The 22,738-nt window shown below is 43.9% G+C and overlaps 2 protein-coding genes and 1 pseudogene across 2 annotated transcripts in view; 2 read left to right on the top strand and 1 right to left on the bottom strand.

Moving 5' to 3' along the window:
* The first annotated feature begins 12,427 nt into the window (after positions 1-12,427).
* Positions 12,428-12,983, top strand: LOC122897630 (annotated as a pseudogene).
* Positions 12,984-16,579: 3,596 nt separating this feature from the next.
* TSR2 (TSR2 ribosome maturation factor) lies at positions 16,580-21,675 on the top strand. Its single transcript, XM_044235945.1, has 5 exons — positions 16,580-16,706; positions 16,869-16,959; positions 19,501-19,592; positions 20,176-20,346; positions 20,579-21,675. The coding sequence occupies exons 1-5, from the start codon at positions 16,623-16,625 to the stop codon at positions 20,711-20,713; spliced, it is 573 nt and encodes a 190-aa protein (XP_044091880.1). The 5' UTR covers positions 16,580-16,622; the 3' UTR covers positions 20,714-21,675.
* The window catches only part of FGD1 (FYVE, RhoGEF and PH domain containing 1), a 40,686-nt gene continuing 39,577 nt past the window's right edge, over positions 21,630-22,738 (bottom strand). The window contains exon 18 of the mRNA XM_044235941.1: positions 21,630-22,554. Coding sequence (XP_044091876.1) covers positions 22,249-22,554 — 306 coding nt within the window. The 3' untranslated portion in view covers positions 21,630-22,248. The remainder of the gene's footprint in view (positions 22,555-22,738) is intronic.

Raw genomic sequence — 22,738 nt, 5'->3', positions numbered from 1 at the left:
CAGTGAACAAGGTGACCAATAAGGGGCCAAACAATGGGGAGAGCCAATGAGAGTCCTGTTACTATGTTGATTAAATTTGAAACAGCCAATGACTATGTCCTCCTTTAGGTGGGCTTCACCAGAAAGTTCGGTGTTCACTTGCAGCGTATTTTGCTGGCAGTGAGCCAACGCCATCTTGTAATGGCGGGGATTTTCCCAGCCGGAGGCGGTCCCCGACAAGCTTGCCCAATATTTTGCCCAAATGACTCTGTCTCCAAGGCTCCGATAATTTTCTGAGTAAATGGTATAAGGTATTATGTTGGCTTCAACTTTGGTTTATAATAGGCTTATTATTCCTTATCACATAGTAATTTATTAGAATCCACCCATAAAGAGCAAAACTTGAATCTGTAAGACTTCATTCACTAGCAATCAAGATGCTCTTTGAGGGTCTCCCCTCAAAATTATTCTTATAAGATTAACAGAAGGCCAGCCCACCTTCATCTCTTCACTTACAAATGTGAATTTTGATCAGGATTCTTTGGCTGCAAGTAACAGAAAGTAGGAGAAACTCACAGGATTAAAAGGAAGCCTGGACAGACAAAAACCCTTAGGGAACTTGATAACAGCAGAAAATTATTAACAGGGTCCCCCCGTTACTACTCCTAGAAGAAATGAATGAATACCAAGCATTTTCCCCATCTTTGCATTGCTGGATACCAAGCCCAACATCCCAATTAGAAAAATAAGCAAGGGATATGAACAGACCATTCACAGATAAGGAAATATGGTGCAGGAATGAATGTGAGAGACGTTAGATTACCAGAGGTGGTCCCTACCCACAAGAGGTCACATACACTATCAGACTGTGCCCCTAGGGCAGGGCCCAGGTCCCACTCCCCTCACCAGGGCTCTCCATCAAATGCTTTGCATTAAGTAGTTCTTTTAATCCTCACAACAGCCTTGTACTATAAGTATGACTATGTCTCATTCGTCCAGTGAGGAAACTGAGGCTCAGAGAAGGCTGGTGGCTGGCTTTAGGTTGTCTAGCTAGGAGATGGCAGAGCTAAGGCTGCCTCACAATGGTCATTCCCCCTACACATGCTGCTTTGGCTGCTGTAAATGGTTGTGCAGTTTATGCATTTACAAGAATACCCAATCTAGAGGCTAAGTGGGGACTGGGCTGAAATGAAATATAATCTGGGATCCACTCAACAAGGATGCTCCCCCTTTGTGAACTTGTGCCCATCCACTGGAAGGGGCTCATTTTTGTAATTTTTCCAGCCGACAGTGTGCCTCTTTCACTACATTCAGAGTACAATACTGTATGAATTAGTAACAGCCTTACCTGGGGTATCTCCCTGGGGTAGGTTGTGGAGGGGATGGGCTGGGGTGGCTGGGAAGGATGAGACAACATAGGATAAGAGGCTGTTAGTTTCAGAGAGACTGAGGAAAACAAGATGAAACCTTGCAGGACACCCAGATAGGTACTCAGAGTAGGAGATTATATATGGAAAAGGACAAGTTAAGGGTATATCCTCTCTCTGGGTATTTACTCAGGCCTATGTGAGCTTCCTGGTTCAATCAGGGGCTTGATTTAGGGGGCATCAAAGCTATGGGGGTCTACCTTAGGATCTCAATTTGAGGGCTCCATTGGTGGGGGGGGCTCAGTTTGTGAGGCTCTCCTGGATGGCTAGGTCCTAGATGTAGATGACCCATCCACCACACTGGCCTATCTCTGACCTCCTCATTTCCAACCTTCCTCTTCGGCTACCTCAGCCCCTCACTTTCATGATCACAGCCTAACCCTTATCTTCAGCAAAAAATGGAACCTTCTCCCCACATCTCAAGTTCAAACATATCACCCTCTAATAATCATTCCCTGGTCCTCTTGCTGATTTACTTTCATACCTACCTTGCATAAGAATTCTTCAAACACATCTCAACCTCTGATTCTTTCACCCACCACCTTTTCACTGTCCTGCACTCCCCTTGTGCTCTCACTTTCCTCCTTACCTAGTGTGGTAGGCAGAACTCCAGGATGGTCCTCATGATCTCTACCTCCTGGTATTATGCCCTTTCCCTGGCATATGTGCACGATTTGTGAATTGCTTCTAACCAATAGAATATGGCAAAGGTGATGGGAGATATCTCTATCTATCATCTATCTAGCTAGCTAGCTGATGGGCTTCATCTTGCTAGCATGCAAGGAACTCAACTGCTGGCCTTGAAGAGGCAAGTTGCTATGTTGTGAGCTGCCTATGGAGAAGGCCACATAGCAGGGAGCTTTGGGCAGACCCTAGGATCTCAGAACCTCAGTTCTATAACCACACAGAACTGAATTCTGTCAACAGCCATGTGAGATTGGAAGAGAATATGAAATTGTTATGCCCCAATAATGGGTCCGTGATTAAAGAAGCGAGACTGATATAAAGCGAAGGTCAAGCAAAGCTTTATTTCATGCCAAGCATTAAGAATCTAACTGAACGTTCAGGGCCGTACCTCTTACAAGAGAGGGCGACCCTTCTCTGTTTCACAGTCTAGCTTTTAAGGGCAAAGGCCATGCGGTCAGGCCTGGCCACGCACAGGTGGCCAATGAGATTGTAACACACACAGGAAACTCCACAGTGATGGAAGCTGACCAACTGAGTTACAATTTACCCTAGTAGACATTTGAACCAGCCTATTACACCTTGATTGGGATTGGAGCCAAAAGGGCTCCCAAAGGGCGGGGCCCATACTCCTTGGTAACCAGGGAGACAGTATGCATCCCCCCCACCCACTGATCTCCACCTGGCCTGACCCACCTTTGTATCTGGGCTTTGTTACCTGTAAATCCCCTGGGGGAAGGGGAGCCGGGACAGTTTCTAAAATAGGTCCTTACAGAAATAATATGTGGCTTCCTATGAGACCTCAGCTCTGGCCAAAATCTTGACTGCAGCCTGTGAGACCCTGAACAGAGATCCCAGGTAAGCTGTGCTTAGACTTCTCACACATGGCAACTGTGACATAACTTTGTGGTTTTTTTTAAAGATTTTATTTATTTATTTGACAGAGAGAGATCATAAGTAGACAGAGAGGCAGGCAGAGAGAGAGAGAGAGAGAGAGGAGGAAGCAGGCTCCCTGCTGAGCAGAGAGCCCGATGCGGGACTCGATCCCAGGACCCTGAGATCGTGACCTGAGCTGAAGGCAGCGGCTTAATCCACTGAGCCACCCAGGCGCCCTGTGTGTTGTTTTAAGTTGCAAAGTTTGTGGTAATTTGTTATGTAGCAATAAAAAATTAATACACTCAGCTTAGATTTCATTATCCATCATTATCCATCTCCCTTGCAAACTTCCTTACTATTCTGGCCCTTGCAGCCAATAGACCCTAAAGCAACTCCCAGTAATCTCCACTACCAGGTGTTGATTGCCCTGTGTAACCTGCACTGCCCCCCCCCCCGTGTAAGCAGAATCTGTGACTTGCTTTTGGCTAATAGAATATGATAAGCGATAGGATTTCATTCCCATAAGACTGCACCTTAGCAGATTAGAATTGAAGACGCTCTTACTAGCATTGAAGAAGTAAGCAGACTTGTTGTGAAAGGGCCTATAGGGAGGATCATGTGGCAAGGAACTTGGTGTCTAGCAGCTGACAGCCATCCCTGCCTGAAAGCTAGCAAGAAAATGAGTCTTATACCTTCAAGGAGGTAAATTCTTCCAACAGCCCAAGGGAGCCAAGAAGCAGATGTTTTCCCTAGTTTGAGCCTCTGATGAGACTGCAGTTCTAGTTGACATCTGTATTGCAGCCTGATGAAACCCTAGAGAAGACCAAGCTAATTTATTCCTAGACTTCTGATACATAGAAATTGTGAGATTATAAATGCATTTTGTTTTAAGCCTCTTAAGTTTGTGATGATTTGTTCCGTAGCATAGGAAACTAAGGCAGCCCCTCCCTCCCATCTTAATACTTGGCTGGCCAAACACAACCTGGGTTAGTCAAAATGCCCCACCTACTCTACATCTGTATCTGAGCTGCTGAATGTTATTAGAGAAAACAAAAAACCACAAAACAAGTCAGTTGATTTCACTCTAAATCATTGATTGCAGACCTCAAATGGGCATTAATAGCATAGCAATCCTGTGATGCTCACTTCCGCACTTTCAGAGATTACTATTTTATACCTTCTCTGCTCCTCCCAAACCTTCCACATTCCAGTCTTTGTTCTCACCTTCAGCTTGTTGGTTTCACATGACCTTCCATTAAGAAGATAGCTACATTCAAATGGAAATTCCCTTATCTCACCGCCAGATCTACAATCCTCTCTGCACAGAACTTCCTTTACTTCTGACTTGTCACGTGAAGGAACTAAACCTCTTCATATCAAAGACCAGTCCTTTCAGTTCTACTTTACACTTCTTTCACCTACTCAAGGTCTTTACTCCTTTAGCTACTCCCATCTCTCCCGGATCACCAGGTTCTCCTCTTTTGGGCCATCCCCATTAGTGCATGAATGTGCTCTGTTATTTACCATTTTTAAGTCCTCCTTGAATTCCATGAGCCCCTCTGCTACTGCCTAGTTCTCTCTTCCTTTCATAGCAAAACTTCTCAAGACATGGATTACACATTGCTGTCCCCATTTCACCTCCCATTCACTTTTCAACTAACTCCAGTCTAGTTTTGCACCTCTCCATGAAACCTGCTCTTGTCAAAGTAACCAAAGACTTCATGTTGTCAAACCCAACAGATGAGTACTTGTCTTTGCTCATCCTAACTGTGCTCTCAGTAGAATCTGACATGGTCAGTCAACCAGTTCCTCTTTCTAGAATCATGTCTGTGTGTTCTCATCCTCTCTCGCTAGCCTCTAAATGTTGACATTCTGAGCTTGTAGATGGATTGCCCCTTGTTATCTGCACTTGAATATCTGATAGGCACCTCAGATTAAACATCTTTAAAACATAAATCTTGATATTTTCCCCATCTTTTCCTCCCACCACCTTTCTCTACCTCAGTACAACTACCAGTTACTAAATTAGAAAACTGAGAATCATGCCCTTCCCTCAACTCCTCCACACTCAGTAGTACTTACAGCATACTATGGGTTTTATCTCTAAAACCTGTCTTGAATTTGTCCACAGGTCTCTGTCTCCACTATCACTAACCTACACCAAACTACCATTGTCTCTTACCTGAACTACTGTAAGAGCTTTCTGACAGGTCTCTTGCTTCCACTTTTGCTTCTCTATAATTCAATTTCTTCTCATGGACTAATAATGCCCTTGCTGGTGTCACATGCCTCACCTCCTGTATCACTTTTCCTCTCATACTAAGTTCCATTATCCTTGTCTTTGTGCATGTTACTTTTGTTGGAACCATCTTCTTCTGGCCTCCTATCCTCTCCTTATAAAAACAATTTAAATGTTACATCCAGCATTTTTCCTGACCACCATATTAAAAACTGTTCCTCCCTCACCTGTTATCCTACTTGAATGTAAGCTCTGTGAAAGCAGGGCCTTGTCAGCGCAGAACTTAGTGTAGTACCTGACACATACTCAGCATTCCATCAGTATTTGGTGAATGAATGAATGAATCAATGAATGAGACACTGAGGATTTAAGTGCAATGTATTTCAATGTGAGGACTGAGATTGGCATGAAAGACAAAACACTCTGGACAATTAAGAGGATATTTTTATTCAGCCTATTACAGTAGAGAGATCATACACTAATGAGAAATGTCTTAAAGGAAAGAAAGGGAGACTGAAATTTTATGGAGGCAAGTAGACAAAGGTGGACAGTTAAGGAGTCTTACAGGATGATTAAGAAGAAAAGGGACAGGTCTTATCTGAGTCACTGAGGAAAGGGGGAGCTGAGTCTTATCTCAGAATATGTGGGAGCACGGAAGTCCTTGGTAGTTAGCCCTTTCTCAGAGCACAGAGTGTGGATGAGTTTTGGACCATGGCTATTTTCCAAGAACACAGGGCTCAGATAAGTTCCAACATTGTCACTGGTTGTCTCAATTTTAGTACAGGAACTTGATCTGAAAATTTCATCTGTGCAATCAGTTTGAAGGCCTCACTCTGAGGGCCTATATTTGGGTTCAGTCTGAACAACTTGGGTGGACCACCTAGAGCTATAATTGGGGGTCATTTTGGAGTCTTAGCCTGAGGGAAATGATCTTGGGACCTTAATTTAGCAGATAGACTTCAGGGAGATTTATCTGGGAATTCTGCTCTGGAGAACCAGTTTGGAGGCTCCAATTGGGGGATTTTGTCTACTAGGTTCCGTGAAGAGGTTTACTCTGGATGTAATGGGCTAGCTCCATCCAGTGGTTAATTCTGAGGTTAGTGAGGAGTTTCATTTTTGGGGAGGCTCAGAGTGTGGCCTCAGTATGGGGATCTGAAACTTTGTCCTGCAAACTATCTCTTGTGCACAATCTGGGAAATTTCTTCAGGGAGCTCAGGCAGGATATTTATTCTAGAGACATAATTTTGGGGGGTTTGGTCTAGAAACTGAAACACTTACTTTATGGTTGCCTGTCTAAGGGCTAAGGCACTACTAGCTTAGTACTGAGGGTCAGTCTCCCTGTATTGGTCAGTCAGGAGCTCAGTCTGGATCACTCATTGTTAGGCACTCAGCATCAGGATTTGGGCTTAGAATGCTGAGTCATTGTGGATCAGACTTCAGCCCAACCAAGGGTGCTCCACAGGCATCAGATACAATTGCACATAATAGAGAGCCAGTAAATACTGATGGTTCAAACAAGATAGAAGCCTTTATTTCTTTCATGTAAAAATAGTTCCAAGGAAATGCCTCACTCTTCCATTTAAATCTTACTGCCAAAGCTTATATCACATGGCCATCAGTTGCAAGGGATACTGGGAAATATAGTCTTTAAGCTGGACTTATATCCACTTAGCTAAAAATATGGGTTCCGTTCCAAAGGAGAAAGGGAAAATGTAAGTTGGAATGTGACGTTAGCAGTTTTGTTGCACAGACATCTCAGCCTGGGATTCTCAGTCTGAGCCCCTGATTCTGTGGCTACCATTTCGAGCAACTCATTCTGGGGGTATGAATTTAGGGTCTGAGAGATTGGAAATTCATTCTGGGGAATCAGTTTCATGATCAAAGTTGGGGAACCTTGGTCTAGAAGCTTACTTTAAAGGATTTAGTTCAATTTCTGAGTCTGGGGACAGTCTGGTAGAATCAGTCTTCAGATTCTCATTCTTGGTTTTCCATTCATAAGAAGTTCAGTCTGGGGGTGCTCAAACTAGGGGATCATTCTAGTATTTCAATATGAGAATTCGGTCTGGGATCCAGATTTTTTATGTTCTACCTCTGGGTTCAGTCCAGGATGTGTCTAAGCCTCTTGAATTGCCAGTCTGGTGCTTTATTCTGGGTCTTGGATTTGTTTGTTTATTTATTTATTTATTTATTTATTTATTTGAGAGAGAGACAGTGAGAGAGAGAATGAGCGAGGAGAAGGTCAGAGAGCGAAGCAGACTCCCCATGGAGCTGGGAGCCTGATGTGGGACTCGATCCCGGGACTCCAGGATCATGCCCTGAGCCGGAGGCAGTCGTCCAACCAACTGCGCCACCCAGGCGTCCCTGGGTCTTGGATTTGTAAGCCCAGCTTTTGGAGGCTCAATCTAAGAGAACTAGCTCAATTTGGGGGATCAGCCTTTACTCATCACTTTTAGGATTCAGTGTGGGGCCCTTAGTCTGAATTGACAAGGATCCCCTCTCTCTGCATGCCTGTCTGGAGATCCATTTTTGATATATGTCTTAGGAACTCTAACATTGGGAGCTCAGTCTGGGGGCTTGTGGGGAGCTTCCTCAGGGGAGTCAGTTAAATGAATAATTTAGGAACTCATTCTGGGGCAGTTAGACAGGGGCTCAGTCTTAGAAGTTAATTCTGCAAGCATAAACCTAAAGTTTTGAGAGTGGGAGTTCAATCTGGTAGCCTCTGTAGTTCCACCTGGATTGCTCCCTCTCCCATAGAAGTCTGAGGACTCAAACTGGGATATTAGTTTGAGGCTGAGACCTTATTAGCTCATCTGGGAACACCGTGGCTCCTGATCTCATTCTGTAGGCTCATTCTAAAAATGGAAGCTCAGTCTGGAGCAATTAACCACATAGTCTCATGCCCAGGAGCTTGTGTTGGTCTTGAGAAGCAAACACCAAGATGGGATTAAGTGAGCAAGATTTTATCAGGGGAAATGCCCATGACAGAAAATGGGGTAGTTGCCATGGAAGGCTGAGAGCCATCAGAACACAATGTAGTTTGGCCCATAAAAGGAGAGAAGGGGGGAAGATTGAACAGAAGTGTTCTAGACAGCTGTGCAGTACAAGGAAGTTTTGGCAAGGCTGTCTGGGATTCCTGACCCAAAGTCATCAAAGTATCTCTGCCATACTCAAGCTAGGAATAGCTTGTGTGAAGCATGGTCTTTGCAGAAATGTAGGGATGGATTTCGGAACACAGCAGCTGGGGCACTTGATTACTTACGCTCCCTAAAGTCTAAAAAGTCTATGAGAGGGACTCCTGGGTGGCTTGGTTGGTTGGGCATCTGCCTTTGACTTGGATCATGATCCTGGAGTCCTGGGATCGAGCCCTGCATTGGGCTCCATGCTCAGCAGGGAGTCTGCTTCTCCCTCTCCTGCTGCCTCTCCCCCTGCTTATGCTCTCTCCTTCTATTTCTGTCTTTCTCAAATAAATAAATAAAATCTGTTTGAAACAAAAGAATTTTTAAAAATAAAAATAAAATAAAATAAAAAGTCTATGAGATGCTTTCTCATGGCTACCACTGGAGATGTACTGGTGGTTCTCTCTGGGGATTCCCTCTAGGGCTCATTCTGGGCATGTTATTTGGGAGCTCAGACTTAGGTTTTCATTCTGGAGGAACTTGTTTCAGAACATGGGCTCACTTTATACTTTCAGTGAGGAGATGTATCTGTGGCCTCAGCATGTGAGGGGTCCTTCTGGGAACTCAGGCTTGGACCTCCTCCAGATATCATCCCTATCCTCCTTCAAGTAGCTAAATTTAGGGTCTCAATCCCGTACCTCTGCTGGAAGTTCATTATGGGGACATGACATTGAGGGTTTAAACACTGAGAGTTAACTCTTGAAACACCCAAGGATTTGATATGGAAGACTGATTTTTTATCTAAGATATGACTGAGCCTCTCACCAAGTGATTGCCAGGCTCAAGGCTCAGTGTGGGTGGCTGAGTCTGGCCGCTTTGGGACAATCAGATTTTGGGAGTTCAGTCCAGAATATTTTATACTGAGGAGCCAAGCCTAGGGGATCTCAATATGGTAACCTCACCTGGGATCTCTGTGTGGTGGGCTCTGTCTTGGAATTCCAGGCTGGGTTCTAGTCTGAAAATTTCCATCTGGAAGAACCTGCTGCATTTAAACACTAGCAGTTCAGTTTGGCAACTCAATCTGTGTTTTAATCTTGGATTTTAGTCTCAGGTCTCATGTTGGGAATTGAGTTTAGGCTTAGGTTTTGGGAGTTCAGTCTTTTTTTTTTTTTTTTTAAGATTTTATTTATTTATTTGACAGAGAGAAATCACAAGTAGATGCAGAGGCAGGCGCAGAGAGAGAGAGGGAAGCAGGCTCCCCGCCGAGCAGAGACCCCGATGCGGGACTCGATCCCAGGACCCCGAGATCATGACCTGAGCCGAAGGCAGCGGCTTAACCCACTGAGCCACCCAGGCGCCCCTGGGAGTTCAGTCTTTACCATGTTAATCTGGTCCTCTTCATCTAGGCTTAATCTAGTCTGAAATTTTCACTCTAGAATAGGGTCTAGAGTAGGAGTAGAGTAAGTGTCATGCATAGAATTTAAGTGTGGATTTAGATGTGAAAAAATACATCTTATTTTCTAACCTCCAATGAAATTAGGCATTTCTTTGTTTCTTTTTTAAATTTTTATTTATTTTTAAAATTTCTTTTCAGTGTTCCAGAATTCATTGTTTATGCACCACACCCAGTGCTCCAAGCAATACGTTCCCTCCACAATACCCATTACCAGGCTCACCCAACCTCCCACCCTTATCCCCTCCAAAACCCTCAGTTAGTTCCTCAGAGTCCACAGTCTCTCATGGTTCATCCCCTCCCCTCCAATTTCCCCCAACTCCCTTCTCCTCTCCATCTCCCCATGTCTCCGTGTTATTCTTTATGCTCCACAAATAAGCAAAACCATATGATAATTGACTCTCTCTGCTTGACTTATTTCACTCAGCATAATCTCTTCTAGTCCTGTTCATGTGGATACAAAAGTTGGGTATTCATCCTTTCTGATGGAGGCATAATACTCCATAGTGTATATGGACCACACATCTTCCTTATCCGTTATCCATTGAAGGGCATCTTGGCTCTTTCCACAGTTTGACGACCATGGCCATTGCTGCTATGAACATTGCTATGAACAGGTGGCTCTTTTCACTACATCTGTATCTTTGGGATAAATACACAACAGTGCAATTGCAGGGTCAGAGGGAAACTCTATTTTTAATTTCTTAAAGAATCTCCACACTGTTCTCCAAAGTGGCTGCACCAACTTGCATTCCCACCAGCAGTGTAAGAGGGTTCCCCTTTCTCCACATCCTCTCCAACACATGTTGTTTACTGTCTTGTTCATTTTGGCCATTCTAACTGGTGTAAGGTGGTATCTCAATGTGGTTTTGATTTGAATCTCCCTGATGGCTAGTGATGATGAACATTTTTTCATGTGTCTGTTATAGGCATTTCTTTCAATAATAAATGTAGGTAACCAACCACAGTAGTATTAGCAATAATGTTAAATTTGTCGCCAACACACAGATATTTTTCAAAGCAGATCTTTTTTAAAGAAAGATTTATTTTATAAAGGGGAAGGGGCAGAGGGAAAGGGAGAGAGAATCTTGAGCAGACTCCCTGCTCAGTATGGAGCTCAATGCAGGGCTTGATTTCACAACCCTGAGATTATGACCTGAGTAAAACTAAGATCAGATGCTTAACTGACTGTACTACCCAGGCACCCCTCAAAACAGATCTCTTAAAATGTTATTTACAGTCGGGCACTTGGGTGGCTCAGTTGTTAAACACTTGTCTTCGGCTTGGGTCATGATCCTGGGGTCCTAGGATTGAGCCTTGCTTCAGGATCCCCGTTCAGCAGGAAGCCTGCTTCTCCCTCTCCTGCTTCTCCTGCTTGTGTTTCCTCTCTTGCTGTCTCTCCCTGTCAAATAAATAAATAAAATCTTTTTAAAAGATGTTATTTACAGTAATTAATTTGAAATTGCAAGAGTCATTTAACAACTAACCTGCTAGTAGAGCATTGTATTTAAGGCTTTAATTAAAAATGTATATTACAATCAGTTTTGTAATGTTTTGATAACTATATTTTATTTTATTTATTTTTATTATGTTAGTCACTGTACAGTACATCATTAGTTTTTGCTGTAGTGTTCTATGATTCATTGTTTGCGTATAACACCCAGTACTCCATGCAGTATGTGCTCTCCTTAGTACCCATCACTGGGCTCACTGATCCCACCACTCCTCTCCCCTCTAAAAGCCTCAGTTTGATTCCTGGAGTCTATAGGCTCTTATGGTTCGTCTCCCCCTCTGATACACCTCCTTTCATTTTTCCCTTCCTTCTCCTAAGGTCCTCTATGTTACTCCTTATGTTCCACAAATAAGTGAAACCATATGATACTTGTCTTTCTGTTTGACTTATTTCACTTATAACTATATTTTAATATAATTTGTTTCCTTTGTAATGTAAATTTTATCTTATGCATTTAAAAACATTAATCTGGGAAGGGACATATTGGCTTCAACAGATTGCCTGATGGATTCAAGGCACAGAAAAGAGGAAGTCTGTCACTTAGTATACTTCACCTTGGACTTCAGTCTCAAGGCTAAATCTCAGGGTTCATTCAGAGGTCTTGGTTTGTTGGAGCCCAGAATGGAGTCCTAAGCGTGGGTATTTCTAGAAGATCTACTGTGATATTGTGATTTATAATAAAAATATGTATCTGAGGGGCACCTGGGTGGCTCAGTGGGTTAAAGCCTCTGCCTTCAGCTCAGGTCATGATCTCAGGGTCCTGGGATCAAACCCTGCATCAGGCTCTCTGCTCAGCGGGGAGCCTGCTTCCCCCTCTCTCTCTGCTTGCCTCTCTGCCTACTTGTGATCTCTGTCTGTCAAATAAATAAATAAAATATTAAAAATATATATTAAAATATGTATTTGGCATTTGAACCCTTTCCTGGCACAGAGCTCCTAAAATCTTGTAATTTCCTAAGTGATGAGAATGGTAAAAGGTATCTATGGCTATGTTGCCTGTAGAGCCACCCTGTGATTATAAGTTTGAAGTTTCAGTTTCACCCCTCAACCTCCTTGGGAGGGGAGAGGGGCTGGAGGTTGAATTCAATCACCAATGGCATTGCAGGCACCACTGCCCTGGAACTTCCCATGTCACCAGTCATGGTCAACCCCACCATGCACATTGCTGTGGGTGGTGAGCCCTTGGGTCACATCTCCTTTGAGGTAAGGGACCTGGAAACCAAGAAGTGACCACTCATCTGATTCATAAATCTATTTTAACTGATTGGAGCTGTTTGCAGGCAAAGTTCCAAAGACAGCAGAAAACTTTCATGCTCTGAGTACTGGGGAGAAAGGATTTGGTTATAGAGGCTCCTGATTTCACAGGATTATTCTGGGATTTCTGTGCCAGGGTGGTGACTTCACATGCAATAATGCCACCAGTGGCAAGTCCATCTATGGGGAGAAATTTGATGATGAGAGTTTCAGCCTGTAGCACACAGGTCCTGGCATCTTGTCTGTGGCAAATGTTGGACCCAACATGAAGAGTTGTCAGTTTTTCATCTGCACTGCCAACACCGAGTGGTTGGATGGCAAGCATATGGTCTTTGACAAGGTGAAAGAAGGTGTGAATCTTGTGGAAGCCATTGAGTACTTTGGGACCATGAATGGCAAAACCAGCAAGAAGATCACCATTGCTGACTGTGGACAAATCTAATAAATTTGACTTGTGTTTTCTCTCAACTGCGAGATACTTCCTTCTGTAGCTTAGAGAGCACCCCTTCACCTCCAGCTGCTTGAAATATCCTATAATCTTTGTGCTTTTGTTGCAGTTCTGTGGGTTCTATATTTTCCTTACTCTAAGTCTAGCTGGATTGTAGGGTGAAGTTTATGATTATGAAATAAAGACTAAACGACCATCAACAAATCACTAATGTCCAAAGATTCAATCAATCATGCCTATGTAATGAAGCCTCCATAAAAACCCTGTCAGAGAGCTTCTGGGTTAATGATCACAGGGAGATTCAGAGAGAGCATGAAAGCTCCTTTGCTCCTTCCACACACCTTGCACTACGCATCTCTTCCATCTAGCTGTTCCTGAGTTATATCCTTTGGTAATAAACCAATAATCTAAACTTCAATTTGTTTATCTATCTATCTACACCCAATTTGGGGCTCCAACTCAGGACCTCAAGATCAAGAGTCACATGCTCTTCTGACTGAGCCAGCCAGGCAACCCTAAACTGATGATCTAGTAAGTAAAATGTTTCTCTGAGTTCTGTGAGCCCCTGTAGCAAATTAATTGAACCAGAGGATGGGGTTTTTGCCACGTGGCAAAATTCCGCTCAAACTTTTAAGAATTAGCTCAAGCGTCATCTCTGAGAGCCTGCCACAAGCCCCCAGGCTGGGTCAGGGGCTCCCTCTGCTGGATTCTTATGAGCCCCTGTGCTCCCTTCTCCTCTAACATTGCACAGAGATGGATTTATTATAGAACAATAAAGCTTAAGCCTCAGCACCCCATACTTACACATGCCACTTCCGAGTCCCTGATTATTGAGCACAGTCAATTTGAAGAGCATTTACAATTTGTCATTGCACAAGAACAGTTAAAATACCTTGAAATTTTATAGCTCACATGTTAAAAAAAAAAGAGAGGTTTCCCCAAATTTGACAGCAATCTTAAAATTTACCTCACTAATAACAAATTGTGAAATCGACACTTTTCTAAACTACCAATAAAAATTTTTATCAACTGAATGACATTGAATTCTTTGTAGTCTTTCTAGAAAATGTTATTATAAAGTAATTGTCATATTTATTTAGAGGAGGGTATCAAGGAGCTTGTAACCAAAAGAAAAATTAGTGGGGAGATGAGTCAAACAATTGATAAAAATATTTTATTTTGGGGAGTTTGAGAATGTTTATGGTATTTGTCAGTTTTTAAAAAGTTTTGTAATTTGTAACATTTGTGATTTCTTTTATAAATCTGAAGCAATACCTTCATACCTAATTTGTACCATTTCTCTTAAAGAGAGTTTGCAGAATTCTATCTGCTTCAGGTCATTTAACACTTAGATTAATCCAGAGCACTGATAATTCTCTAGGGTCCTTGGCCAGTCTTGCATGATGGACTGTAAATTCCTTAAGCATTTGATCAAACACCACACATGACACAGCAATATTCAGCAGGGGCCCAGGCACAGAAGTGACAGTATTGTTTGTTAACATGGTCTAGTCCAAAGTTTGCAATCCTTTCTGTGAGAGGGAATCACCTATGCTATTTTTCTAAGAACAGCTTTATTGAGATATTATTTATATGCCATAAATTTCACCCATTTAAAGTATAAAATTCAATGGTTTTTAGTATATTTACGGGATTGTGCAACTGTATTAGTTTGCTAGGGCTACCATAACGAAATACCAGACTGGTGGCTTTGACAACAAAAATTTATTTTCTCGAAATTCTTGAACTTCGAGATTAAGTTGTCAGCAGGTTTGGTTTCTTCTGAGGCCTTTCTCTTTGGCTTGCAGATATTTACCTATGTAAATATGTACATAGCCATTTCTCTGTACATCTTATGTCTCTCTCTATGCCCTAATATCCTTTACAATGAAACCAATTGTATTGGATTAGCATGTACCACTAGGGCCTAAGTTTTACCTTATTTACCTCTTTAGAGGCTCTGTCTCCAAATATAGTCACATTTTGAGGTATTGGGTCTTAGCACTTCAACATATGAATGGAAGGGATGGCACACAACTCAGCCCCAACAGCAACCATCACACATCTAATTTTAGAACATCTTCATCTCCCCCCAAAGAAACCCCATTTCCCCCCTCCCCAAAGCCTGGGCAACCATTAACCTATTCTCTATCTCTGTAGATTTGCCTATTCTGTACATTTCATATTACTTATTTTTTTTTAATTATTAGAGAGAGAGATAGCGAGAGCAGAAGCATAAGCAGGAGGAGTGGGAGAAGCAGGCTCCCCATTGAGCAGGGAGCCCAATGCTGGGCTCAATCCCAGGACCCTGGGATCATGACCTGAGCCAAAGGCAGATGCTTAACAGCTGAGCCACCCAGGCACCGCTGTACATTTCATATTAAATGGTATTATACGATATGTAGTCTTTTTTGTTTAGTTGGTAGTGATGTCACCTCTTTCATTCCTGATTTCAGTAATTTGAGTCTTCTTTTTTACTTAGTCAACCTAGCTAAAAATTTGTCAATTTTGTTGATCTTTTCAAATAATCAACTTTTGTTTCATGATTTTCTCTATTGCTTTTGTTTTCTATTCCAGGTATTTTCTGTTCTGTCTTTATTATTTTCTTACTTCTGCTTGCTTTTGGATTACTTTGTTCTTCTTTTTCTGGTTTCCTAAGGTGAAAGGTTAGGTTATGGATTTGACATCTTTCTTCTTTTTTAATATAGGTGCTTATAGCTATAAAACTCACTGTTTTTTTTTTTTTATATTTTATTTATTTATTTGACAGAGCTCACAAGTAGGCGGAGAGGCAGGCAGGGGTGGTGGGAGGGGGAAGCAGTCTCCCTGTTGAGCAGAAGCCAGCGGATGTGGGGCTCCATCTCAGGTCCCTGAGACCATGACCTGAGAGGAAGGCAGAGGCTTAACCCGCTGAGCCACCCAGTTGCTCTAAAATTAACTTTAAGCATTATTTTAGCTGTATTTCATAAATATTGGTGTGCTGTGCTTTCATTTTCATTCATTTCAGTTTGTTTCCCAGTTTCCTTCATGATTTTTTCATTGACTTATTTTTTATTTAGAAAGGTGTTAATTTCCACATATTAGTGAATTTTACAACTTTGTTATTTTTTAATTTATTTTTTTAATTTCAATTTCAAATTTTGTGTGATTTCAACTCCTTTAAATCCATTGAGGCCTGCTTTACAACTTATCATATGGTTTGTCATGGAGAATGTTCCATGTGCACTTCAGAAAAATGTATATTCTGTTGTTGCTGTTGGGTGCAGTGTTTTGGATGTTACTTTTTTAGATGTTACTTTTTTTAAAAAAAAATGCAAATTTTAAGGCTATGCTCCCTGAGGTTGATTCCTCTGCCCCAAGGCCTGGAATCCGTATCTTTATTAAGTTCCCCACACCTTTCAAGAACCCACGGCCCCGCCCGACCTCCACTCCTGGATTCCTTTGGTTTATTACCTAGGAGTTAACTGCGGTGATGTCATTCATTGCTCTGATACACTTTTCTATTGCTCTAGTCTTGCTGCCGGGTCCGCGGAAAGGCGCATCTGCGTTCTCAGGCTCGGCTTTCGGCTCATTTAGCCTGGGCTGTGCTGCGCAGCGATTGGGCCTCCTGGGCATCGCGTTGCCAGAGGACGGATGATGGCCGGAGCTGGGGAAGATTCGCGGGCGCTTTTTGGGGCTGGCGTCCGCGCAGCGCTGGAAGCCTGGCCGGCCTTGCAGGTGAGTAGGAACACGGCTAGGATAAAGGTTAGTGTCTGGGGCAGAACAAGAGTTGGCTGGACAACGCGCCTGAGGCGCCACTGGGCGGCTTAAGCAGCCAACCCTACACCACCTCAGGCCAGCTTCCAGGCTGACGTGGTGGGCTCTGGCCTGTGTTCGCAGATCGCTGTGGAGAATGGCTTCGGGGGCGTGCACAGCCAAGAGAAGGCCGAGTGGCTGGGGGGTGCAGTAGAAGAGTACTTCTTCCGCAATGGTGAGTGAATGTGAGGCGCTGCGACCTGTCTTTGGGGGCGTGGGGAGGAGGAGGCGGGTCCTGTAGAGCGCGCACTTCCTGTTGAACAGTTGTGGGATGGTACCTAACTAAGGTCGAGGTGGAATGAATACAGGCTTTAGGAGTCAGAATCTTGAGTTCTGATGCCTTAAAGGCTGTGTCATTGACCTGCGGTATCACTCTGGACAAGTTGTTTTATCTGAGACTCTGTTTCTTAATGCCTAAAATAGATATTAAAGTATTCACCTCAGCACTGTCCAATAAAAATACAATGCAACTCACATCATGTCATTTAAAATTTTCTAGCAGCCGCTTCAACAAAGTAAAAAGAAGCAGATGAAATTAATGTTACTGAAGTCAGTATATCTAAAATATCTCAACAAGTAATCCGTATAAAAGATAACTCATGAGATATTTTACATCCCTTTTTAGTATTAAGTTTCAGAATCTGGTGGGTATTTTACACTTTCAGCACCTTCTCCATTTGGTCTATCCATATTTTGAGTGCTCAGTAATGACTTTTGGTTATTTGGACAGCAAAGATCTACACCTTTGATGTGTCTTTAAGGTCATGTAAGAATAAGGGATCCTGCAGAGGGTCTTTTGCATAGTAAGATTTTTGCAAAATTCTTTATTCAGGTTTTTTTCTTTTGGTCTTGTAGATGACATTAGGTAGAGTTATCACAAGGAAGTTTGCATCTAGTGATGGATGCATTTAAGTAAGTAGGCATTTACAGTCAGGGTGATGTTCTAATAAGGATGAGCTCAGGGTGCTTGGGTAGCCTGAGACTGAGGAGGAGGCTTCCTTTGGAGATTGTTCAGGGAGGTAGTGATTGGCTTAAGTCTTAAGGGATGAAAAGGAGTTAACTAGGTGGGGGAGACAGAGCAACACACAAATAAGTTCTGTGGTATGAGAAGATTATGTGTTATATTTGGAAAGTGGCAGGGAGCTCAGTATTGGAGTAAGGGTGTGTGCGTGCTTGTGAGTGTAGGTAGGAGTGGTTGAGAATGAATCTGGGGGGTGGGGAGGCCCTGGGAAGAGGTTAAGACGTGGAAGATGTTACATGCCTTTGGTTTGTCTGTTAGGCCAGCGTTTGCCAAAATGCAGGCTATGGAATAATAGTTCTGTTAGATGTTCAGTGAAGAAAAAGCTTCTCCAGTCAAATTATGTAAGAACTTTTCTTCAGCTCTTCCTTAGGAGTCACAGTAACATTAACATAATAAAAGCTTGGCTAATGATAAGAATCACAAAAAAGAAGCCTGTTTTTCTTTGTTTCTCTTTAGCTTTCTATGGATAGCTTTCTTTAAAAACCAGCAGGACAGCTATTCCTGAAAATAGGATATGAAACACTGCTGTAGGTGATGAAAGTTCATGGGCCTTTTCTAAGGTGAGTAATAGGATGAGATTTGTTACTAGAAAGTTCAGAAAATAATCGGTATGGAGCATGGACTGGAGAGGGAAAGACTGATGAGAAGGTTATTTCTGTGTAGAAAATAATGAGGCCTGAACTAGGGCAGTGGCAATAGCAATGGATTGGGGCCTTGGAGATTGTTTGGTCGTGAAGAGAGAGGAAAAAGGAGGCAGGTTTTGGGTTTGAGTCACTGGGTGGATTAGGTGCCTTACATGGAATAGAGGAACCCTTAAGGACAAGAAGTAGGTTTGAAGTGGTAAGATGATAAGTTTGGCTTTCGATGTGGAGGGCCTGAGGCATCTGTGAAATTGGTAGAGTGTAGTTTGTGTTGGAGATGGCTTTGGGGGATATTAGATGAGAGTGTTAGGGACAGTCAAGGGAGTTAACGAGCTCTCCCAGAGGGAAGGGAGAGTGAGGAGCTTTGCGGAAGACCAGAAGACCGGAAGACCGACTTGAGTAATTCTCTAATTCAGAAAAAGTAGAGCAGGGGCTCAGAAGGTAACTGAAGCCTAGATGGTGGAGATTAGCCAGAATCACACAATAGGATGTTGATGTCAAGGCTATGATGATTTCATCACTGGAAGTACTTAACGTCCATTTTTTCTTATCTATCCCGTTCAGTGGAGCCACAGTCATGAAGGGTTTCTACATTTCAGAAACTTCAGCCCTTGAGTGATGCAAATTAACATGGATTATGGGTCTCTCCTATGCTAGGCATTATTTAGGGGACTCCTCATAACAGACCTTCAAGAAGGCTGCTGTTAGCCCCACTTTGTAGATGAGAAAACAGACACAGAGATAAGTAACTTGTTCAAGGTCACAGAGAAGAGGCCAGTTAAAATAGGTCAGATGAAAGAGGGTGAGTGTGGGTGGGATGCTTTGGGAATAAGAGGGATTGGTAGGATGCAGGAGATTGGAAATTAAGTATTTATGTTTAGTGTTTGTTTGGTTTTTAAGAATCACATAAAAACCTGTAGTACAGAGAACTTCAGTGAATAAAAGGCTCACTGTTGCGGCCTTTACCCACCAATTGGATGTGGACCCACCAAGTAGGTATTGAACAGTAGTGGGCCTGAGTGATTCAGGTGGCTGGTCTTTGCTTTCCTATTAGCTGACTTGGAGCTAGATGAGGTGGAGGACTTCCTCGGGGAGCTCATGACGAACGAATTTGATACGGTTGTGGAGGATGGAAGTCTGCCCCAGGTGAGCATATGGTGGACTAACTCCCATTTCCCTGCCTGCAGTCTTTCTTCTCCCTGTCTGTTTTTAGGCCAAGACCTTGGGTCTAACCATTCTTTTCTTGAGTCCTGTGCAAGAACCTTCTGTGACTCCCTTTTGCCTAAAGGAAAAAGTCTAGTTTTCCCAGGTCTTTCCAAACTCTGCCTCTTCTTTTTCATTTCTCTCCATACAACATTCTCAACCGGGTCCATTCTTCACCTCCATCCCAAAGGCAGGTCAGGCCCTGTTCTGGTTAACATTTTCCCCATCAAGCCCTGCTGGGATTGCCTTCCCTTTTACCTTTTCTGTCTTTCAAAACGAGTTCTAGTGCCTTCCTTTGCTAGGAAGCTCTCCTTCCATACTTTAGGCTCTTACCTGGGTCCTTCTGTAGTGAACAGATTCCTGATTCCTGATTCCTGATTCCTTCAGTAGTGAACTCCTTGGGGAAGAAAGAGCCCCATTCTCTTCTGGAAAATTCCAAGCCCTTCCCTACTCTCGCTGCAAACACATGCGGGTTGTATTGTAGGTTCTCCAAAAAATCCAAGCTAGTTGAATGTTTTCTTGGTAGGTGAGCCAGCAGCTACAGACCATGTTCTACCACTTCCAGAGGGGTGATGGGGCTGCTCTGAAGGAGATGGCCTCTCACATTACCCAAAGAAAGTACAGCATCAGAGCCACTGCAGTTACAACAGCCAGAGAAACGGATGAAGATGATGCGGACAGCGTGGAGGAAATGGAGGTGAAAGGGGGTGCCCCTTGGGTGGGGAGATGCAGATATCTTCAATTTTCTGGGAAATCAGCTAGTTTCATAGGGAAGTGATGGGGCCAGGGGGATATATTATCCAGAGAGGGCAGGGAACTTTCCTAAGCTCACACAGCCAGTCCTGGCAAAGCTGGGAAGAGAGCCTGGGTCTCCAGTGGCCATAGCCAGGAGGTGTTGTATTTAGCTTTTTACTGTATTTCTCCTCCAGGTTACAGCTACGAATGATGGGGCAGCTACAGATGGGGTTTGCCCCCAGCCTGAATCCTCTGGTCCAGACTCCCAGACTATTAAAGAAGAGGATATAGTGGAGGATGGCTGGACCATTGTCCGGAGAAAGAAATGAGTGGGGCTGGAAATGGTTTGGGCCCTTGCTTGCTAGTTGTTTTGAGCCTTGTCTATAGGGGTTTGGGGGAGGGTTGTGGACTCTTGGACTGGTTCCCCCATCTCCACCCTCTTCCTGTTCCCCTGTTCAGTTTCCTCCAGGGGAAGAAGAACCCTAGGGTCCTTGCTCTCGAGGTAGTGTGACCTGGTTCACCACACTCCCTTGGGTCTTAAGTTACTGTCTGCATGATGGGCCTGATATCATAGTACATTGCCTCTCAGGTGTGGTTAGTATGAAGAGGGAGGTTTGAGCAGGTGAGGGCATGACTGGAGAAGCTAAACACTGGTTGACAGTGGCCAGGTGGATCTGTGAAGGGAGAGGACCAGCAGGAGAACCACTAACCCTGCTGGGTCAGGAATGTTGAGATGAACTTGCAAACTAGAAGCAAGACGAGTTGAATATGTGAATGAAAATAGCTGTGGTACCTCTTCTTCTTTTTCCCCTGCCCATACACACACAAAGCAGCTCTGTACCCCTGCCCAGAAATTGGAAGCTCCCAGGAACACTCCCTTTCTGCAGCTAAGCCTCTAGCCCTGGGTTCCTTCAGGAAGTCTAAGAGTTTGGCTAGGTGGTGAGCTTGGGGGACATGGGCTTTGTTTTCTTTCTCCCCCAGCCTCTTTCCATATACTTACCCAAATCCAGGGATGAGGCTTAAAACCTCAGTAAATAGTACCTTATTGTTTAATCTCGTGCTCACTTCGGCAGCACATATACTAAAATTGTTTAATCTGTGACTTGACCCATGAAGAGCCTTAGAATCAGCCTTTTAGGAGCTGGGCTTCAGAGCTCAGTAAGGGAGCAGTTTTGGGGCCCACCCTAGCAGCCTGTTATTGTGAACAAAGAGGTGGATAAATGGAACACAGCAGTACTCTGAAAGTTTCCATAAGCCCGAAATAAACTGTATTTTTCTTTAAAAAACAAAACAAAGAGTATCCATTGTCTTCCCCCCATTTCCCTGTCCTGCCCTGTGGCCCTGCCATGGGTCTGGACGATAAAATACTGGGTAGCCTTGGGGCCGGGTAGAAGCTATAAGCCATGGAAGAGGCAGGAGGGGTCTGGTCACCACCCCACATAATGTGTGTAGACACTGGCTGGGGGGAGCAGGGGTGGGCCAGGGCCATGGGGTCAGTGGCATAACTGGCACTTGAATCCAAATCTGCCTCCAGTTTGGGGGGAATTGGGTGGAGGCAGGATCTGTAGGATGTTGAACGGATGGAGGACAAAACAGCCTAATTCAAGTGGGTCTAGCAACAGCTCCCACCCTTCCTGGGCACAGGGATTTAAAAAAAATTAACATCACTGTAGGAATTTTTTTTTTAAAGCCCATGTTTTGTGAAAAGATGAATAAAAAAACCCAAGACCTAGCACTGGGGATCGAAAGTGCCCGTGATGGGAGTTCAAGTATTGACTGAGCTGGGAGGGAGGGGGCTGGGGCCCCCAATTGGACATGGGCAGCTAGAGTATGGGGCAGTGGGCCCCAGTTCCTCCCAAACCCTCTAGGTCTTGTCTTGGGTCTGGGGGGCTTCGGAGGGTTCAGCAATGGCTCCTGAAGCTGCCACTGGTGCCTCCTCCATCTCCCTGTCCTCAGACAGTGTGGGTCCTGGGCAGAACGTGTCCCCACGGCCTGCCCGACCGAGCACTGCCATCCATCGCCGCTGCAGCTCCTCTGTCTCGGGGCTGAAGTACCAGCTCAGGTGGCTCTGGGTGATCTTGAAGACGTGCCTTCTGTCAGGCCGCTCCCCTGCCTCAGGAGGCCCCACCTCAAAGCCAATGAGGGGCAAGCTGCGCTGGGCTTTCACATCCTAGGGAACAGGATAGAGCTGAGGGTCACCTCGAGGCTGGGCTTCTCACTAGTTTTGCATCAGCTGAACCCTTCTTTTCCTTCCCCTCCTCTGGAAACTTCCATGGCTCCATTGATAGCAACCGAAAAATGTCAACTGAGGCATGCAGGCTAGTTCAAATACCCATTTCCCATTGGGCTAGTCT

This window comes from Neovison vison, chromosome X (assembly GCF_020171115.1).
Source record: "Neovison vison isolate M4711 chromosome X, ASM_NN_V1, whole genome shotgun sequence".
Taxonomy (NCBI): domain Eukaryota; kingdom Metazoa; phylum Chordata; class Mammalia; order Carnivora; family Mustelidae; genus Neogale; species Neogale vison.
The sequence above is the reverse complement of the archived record's forward strand: the minus strand, read 5'-3'. Positions and strand labels throughout refer to the sequence as shown.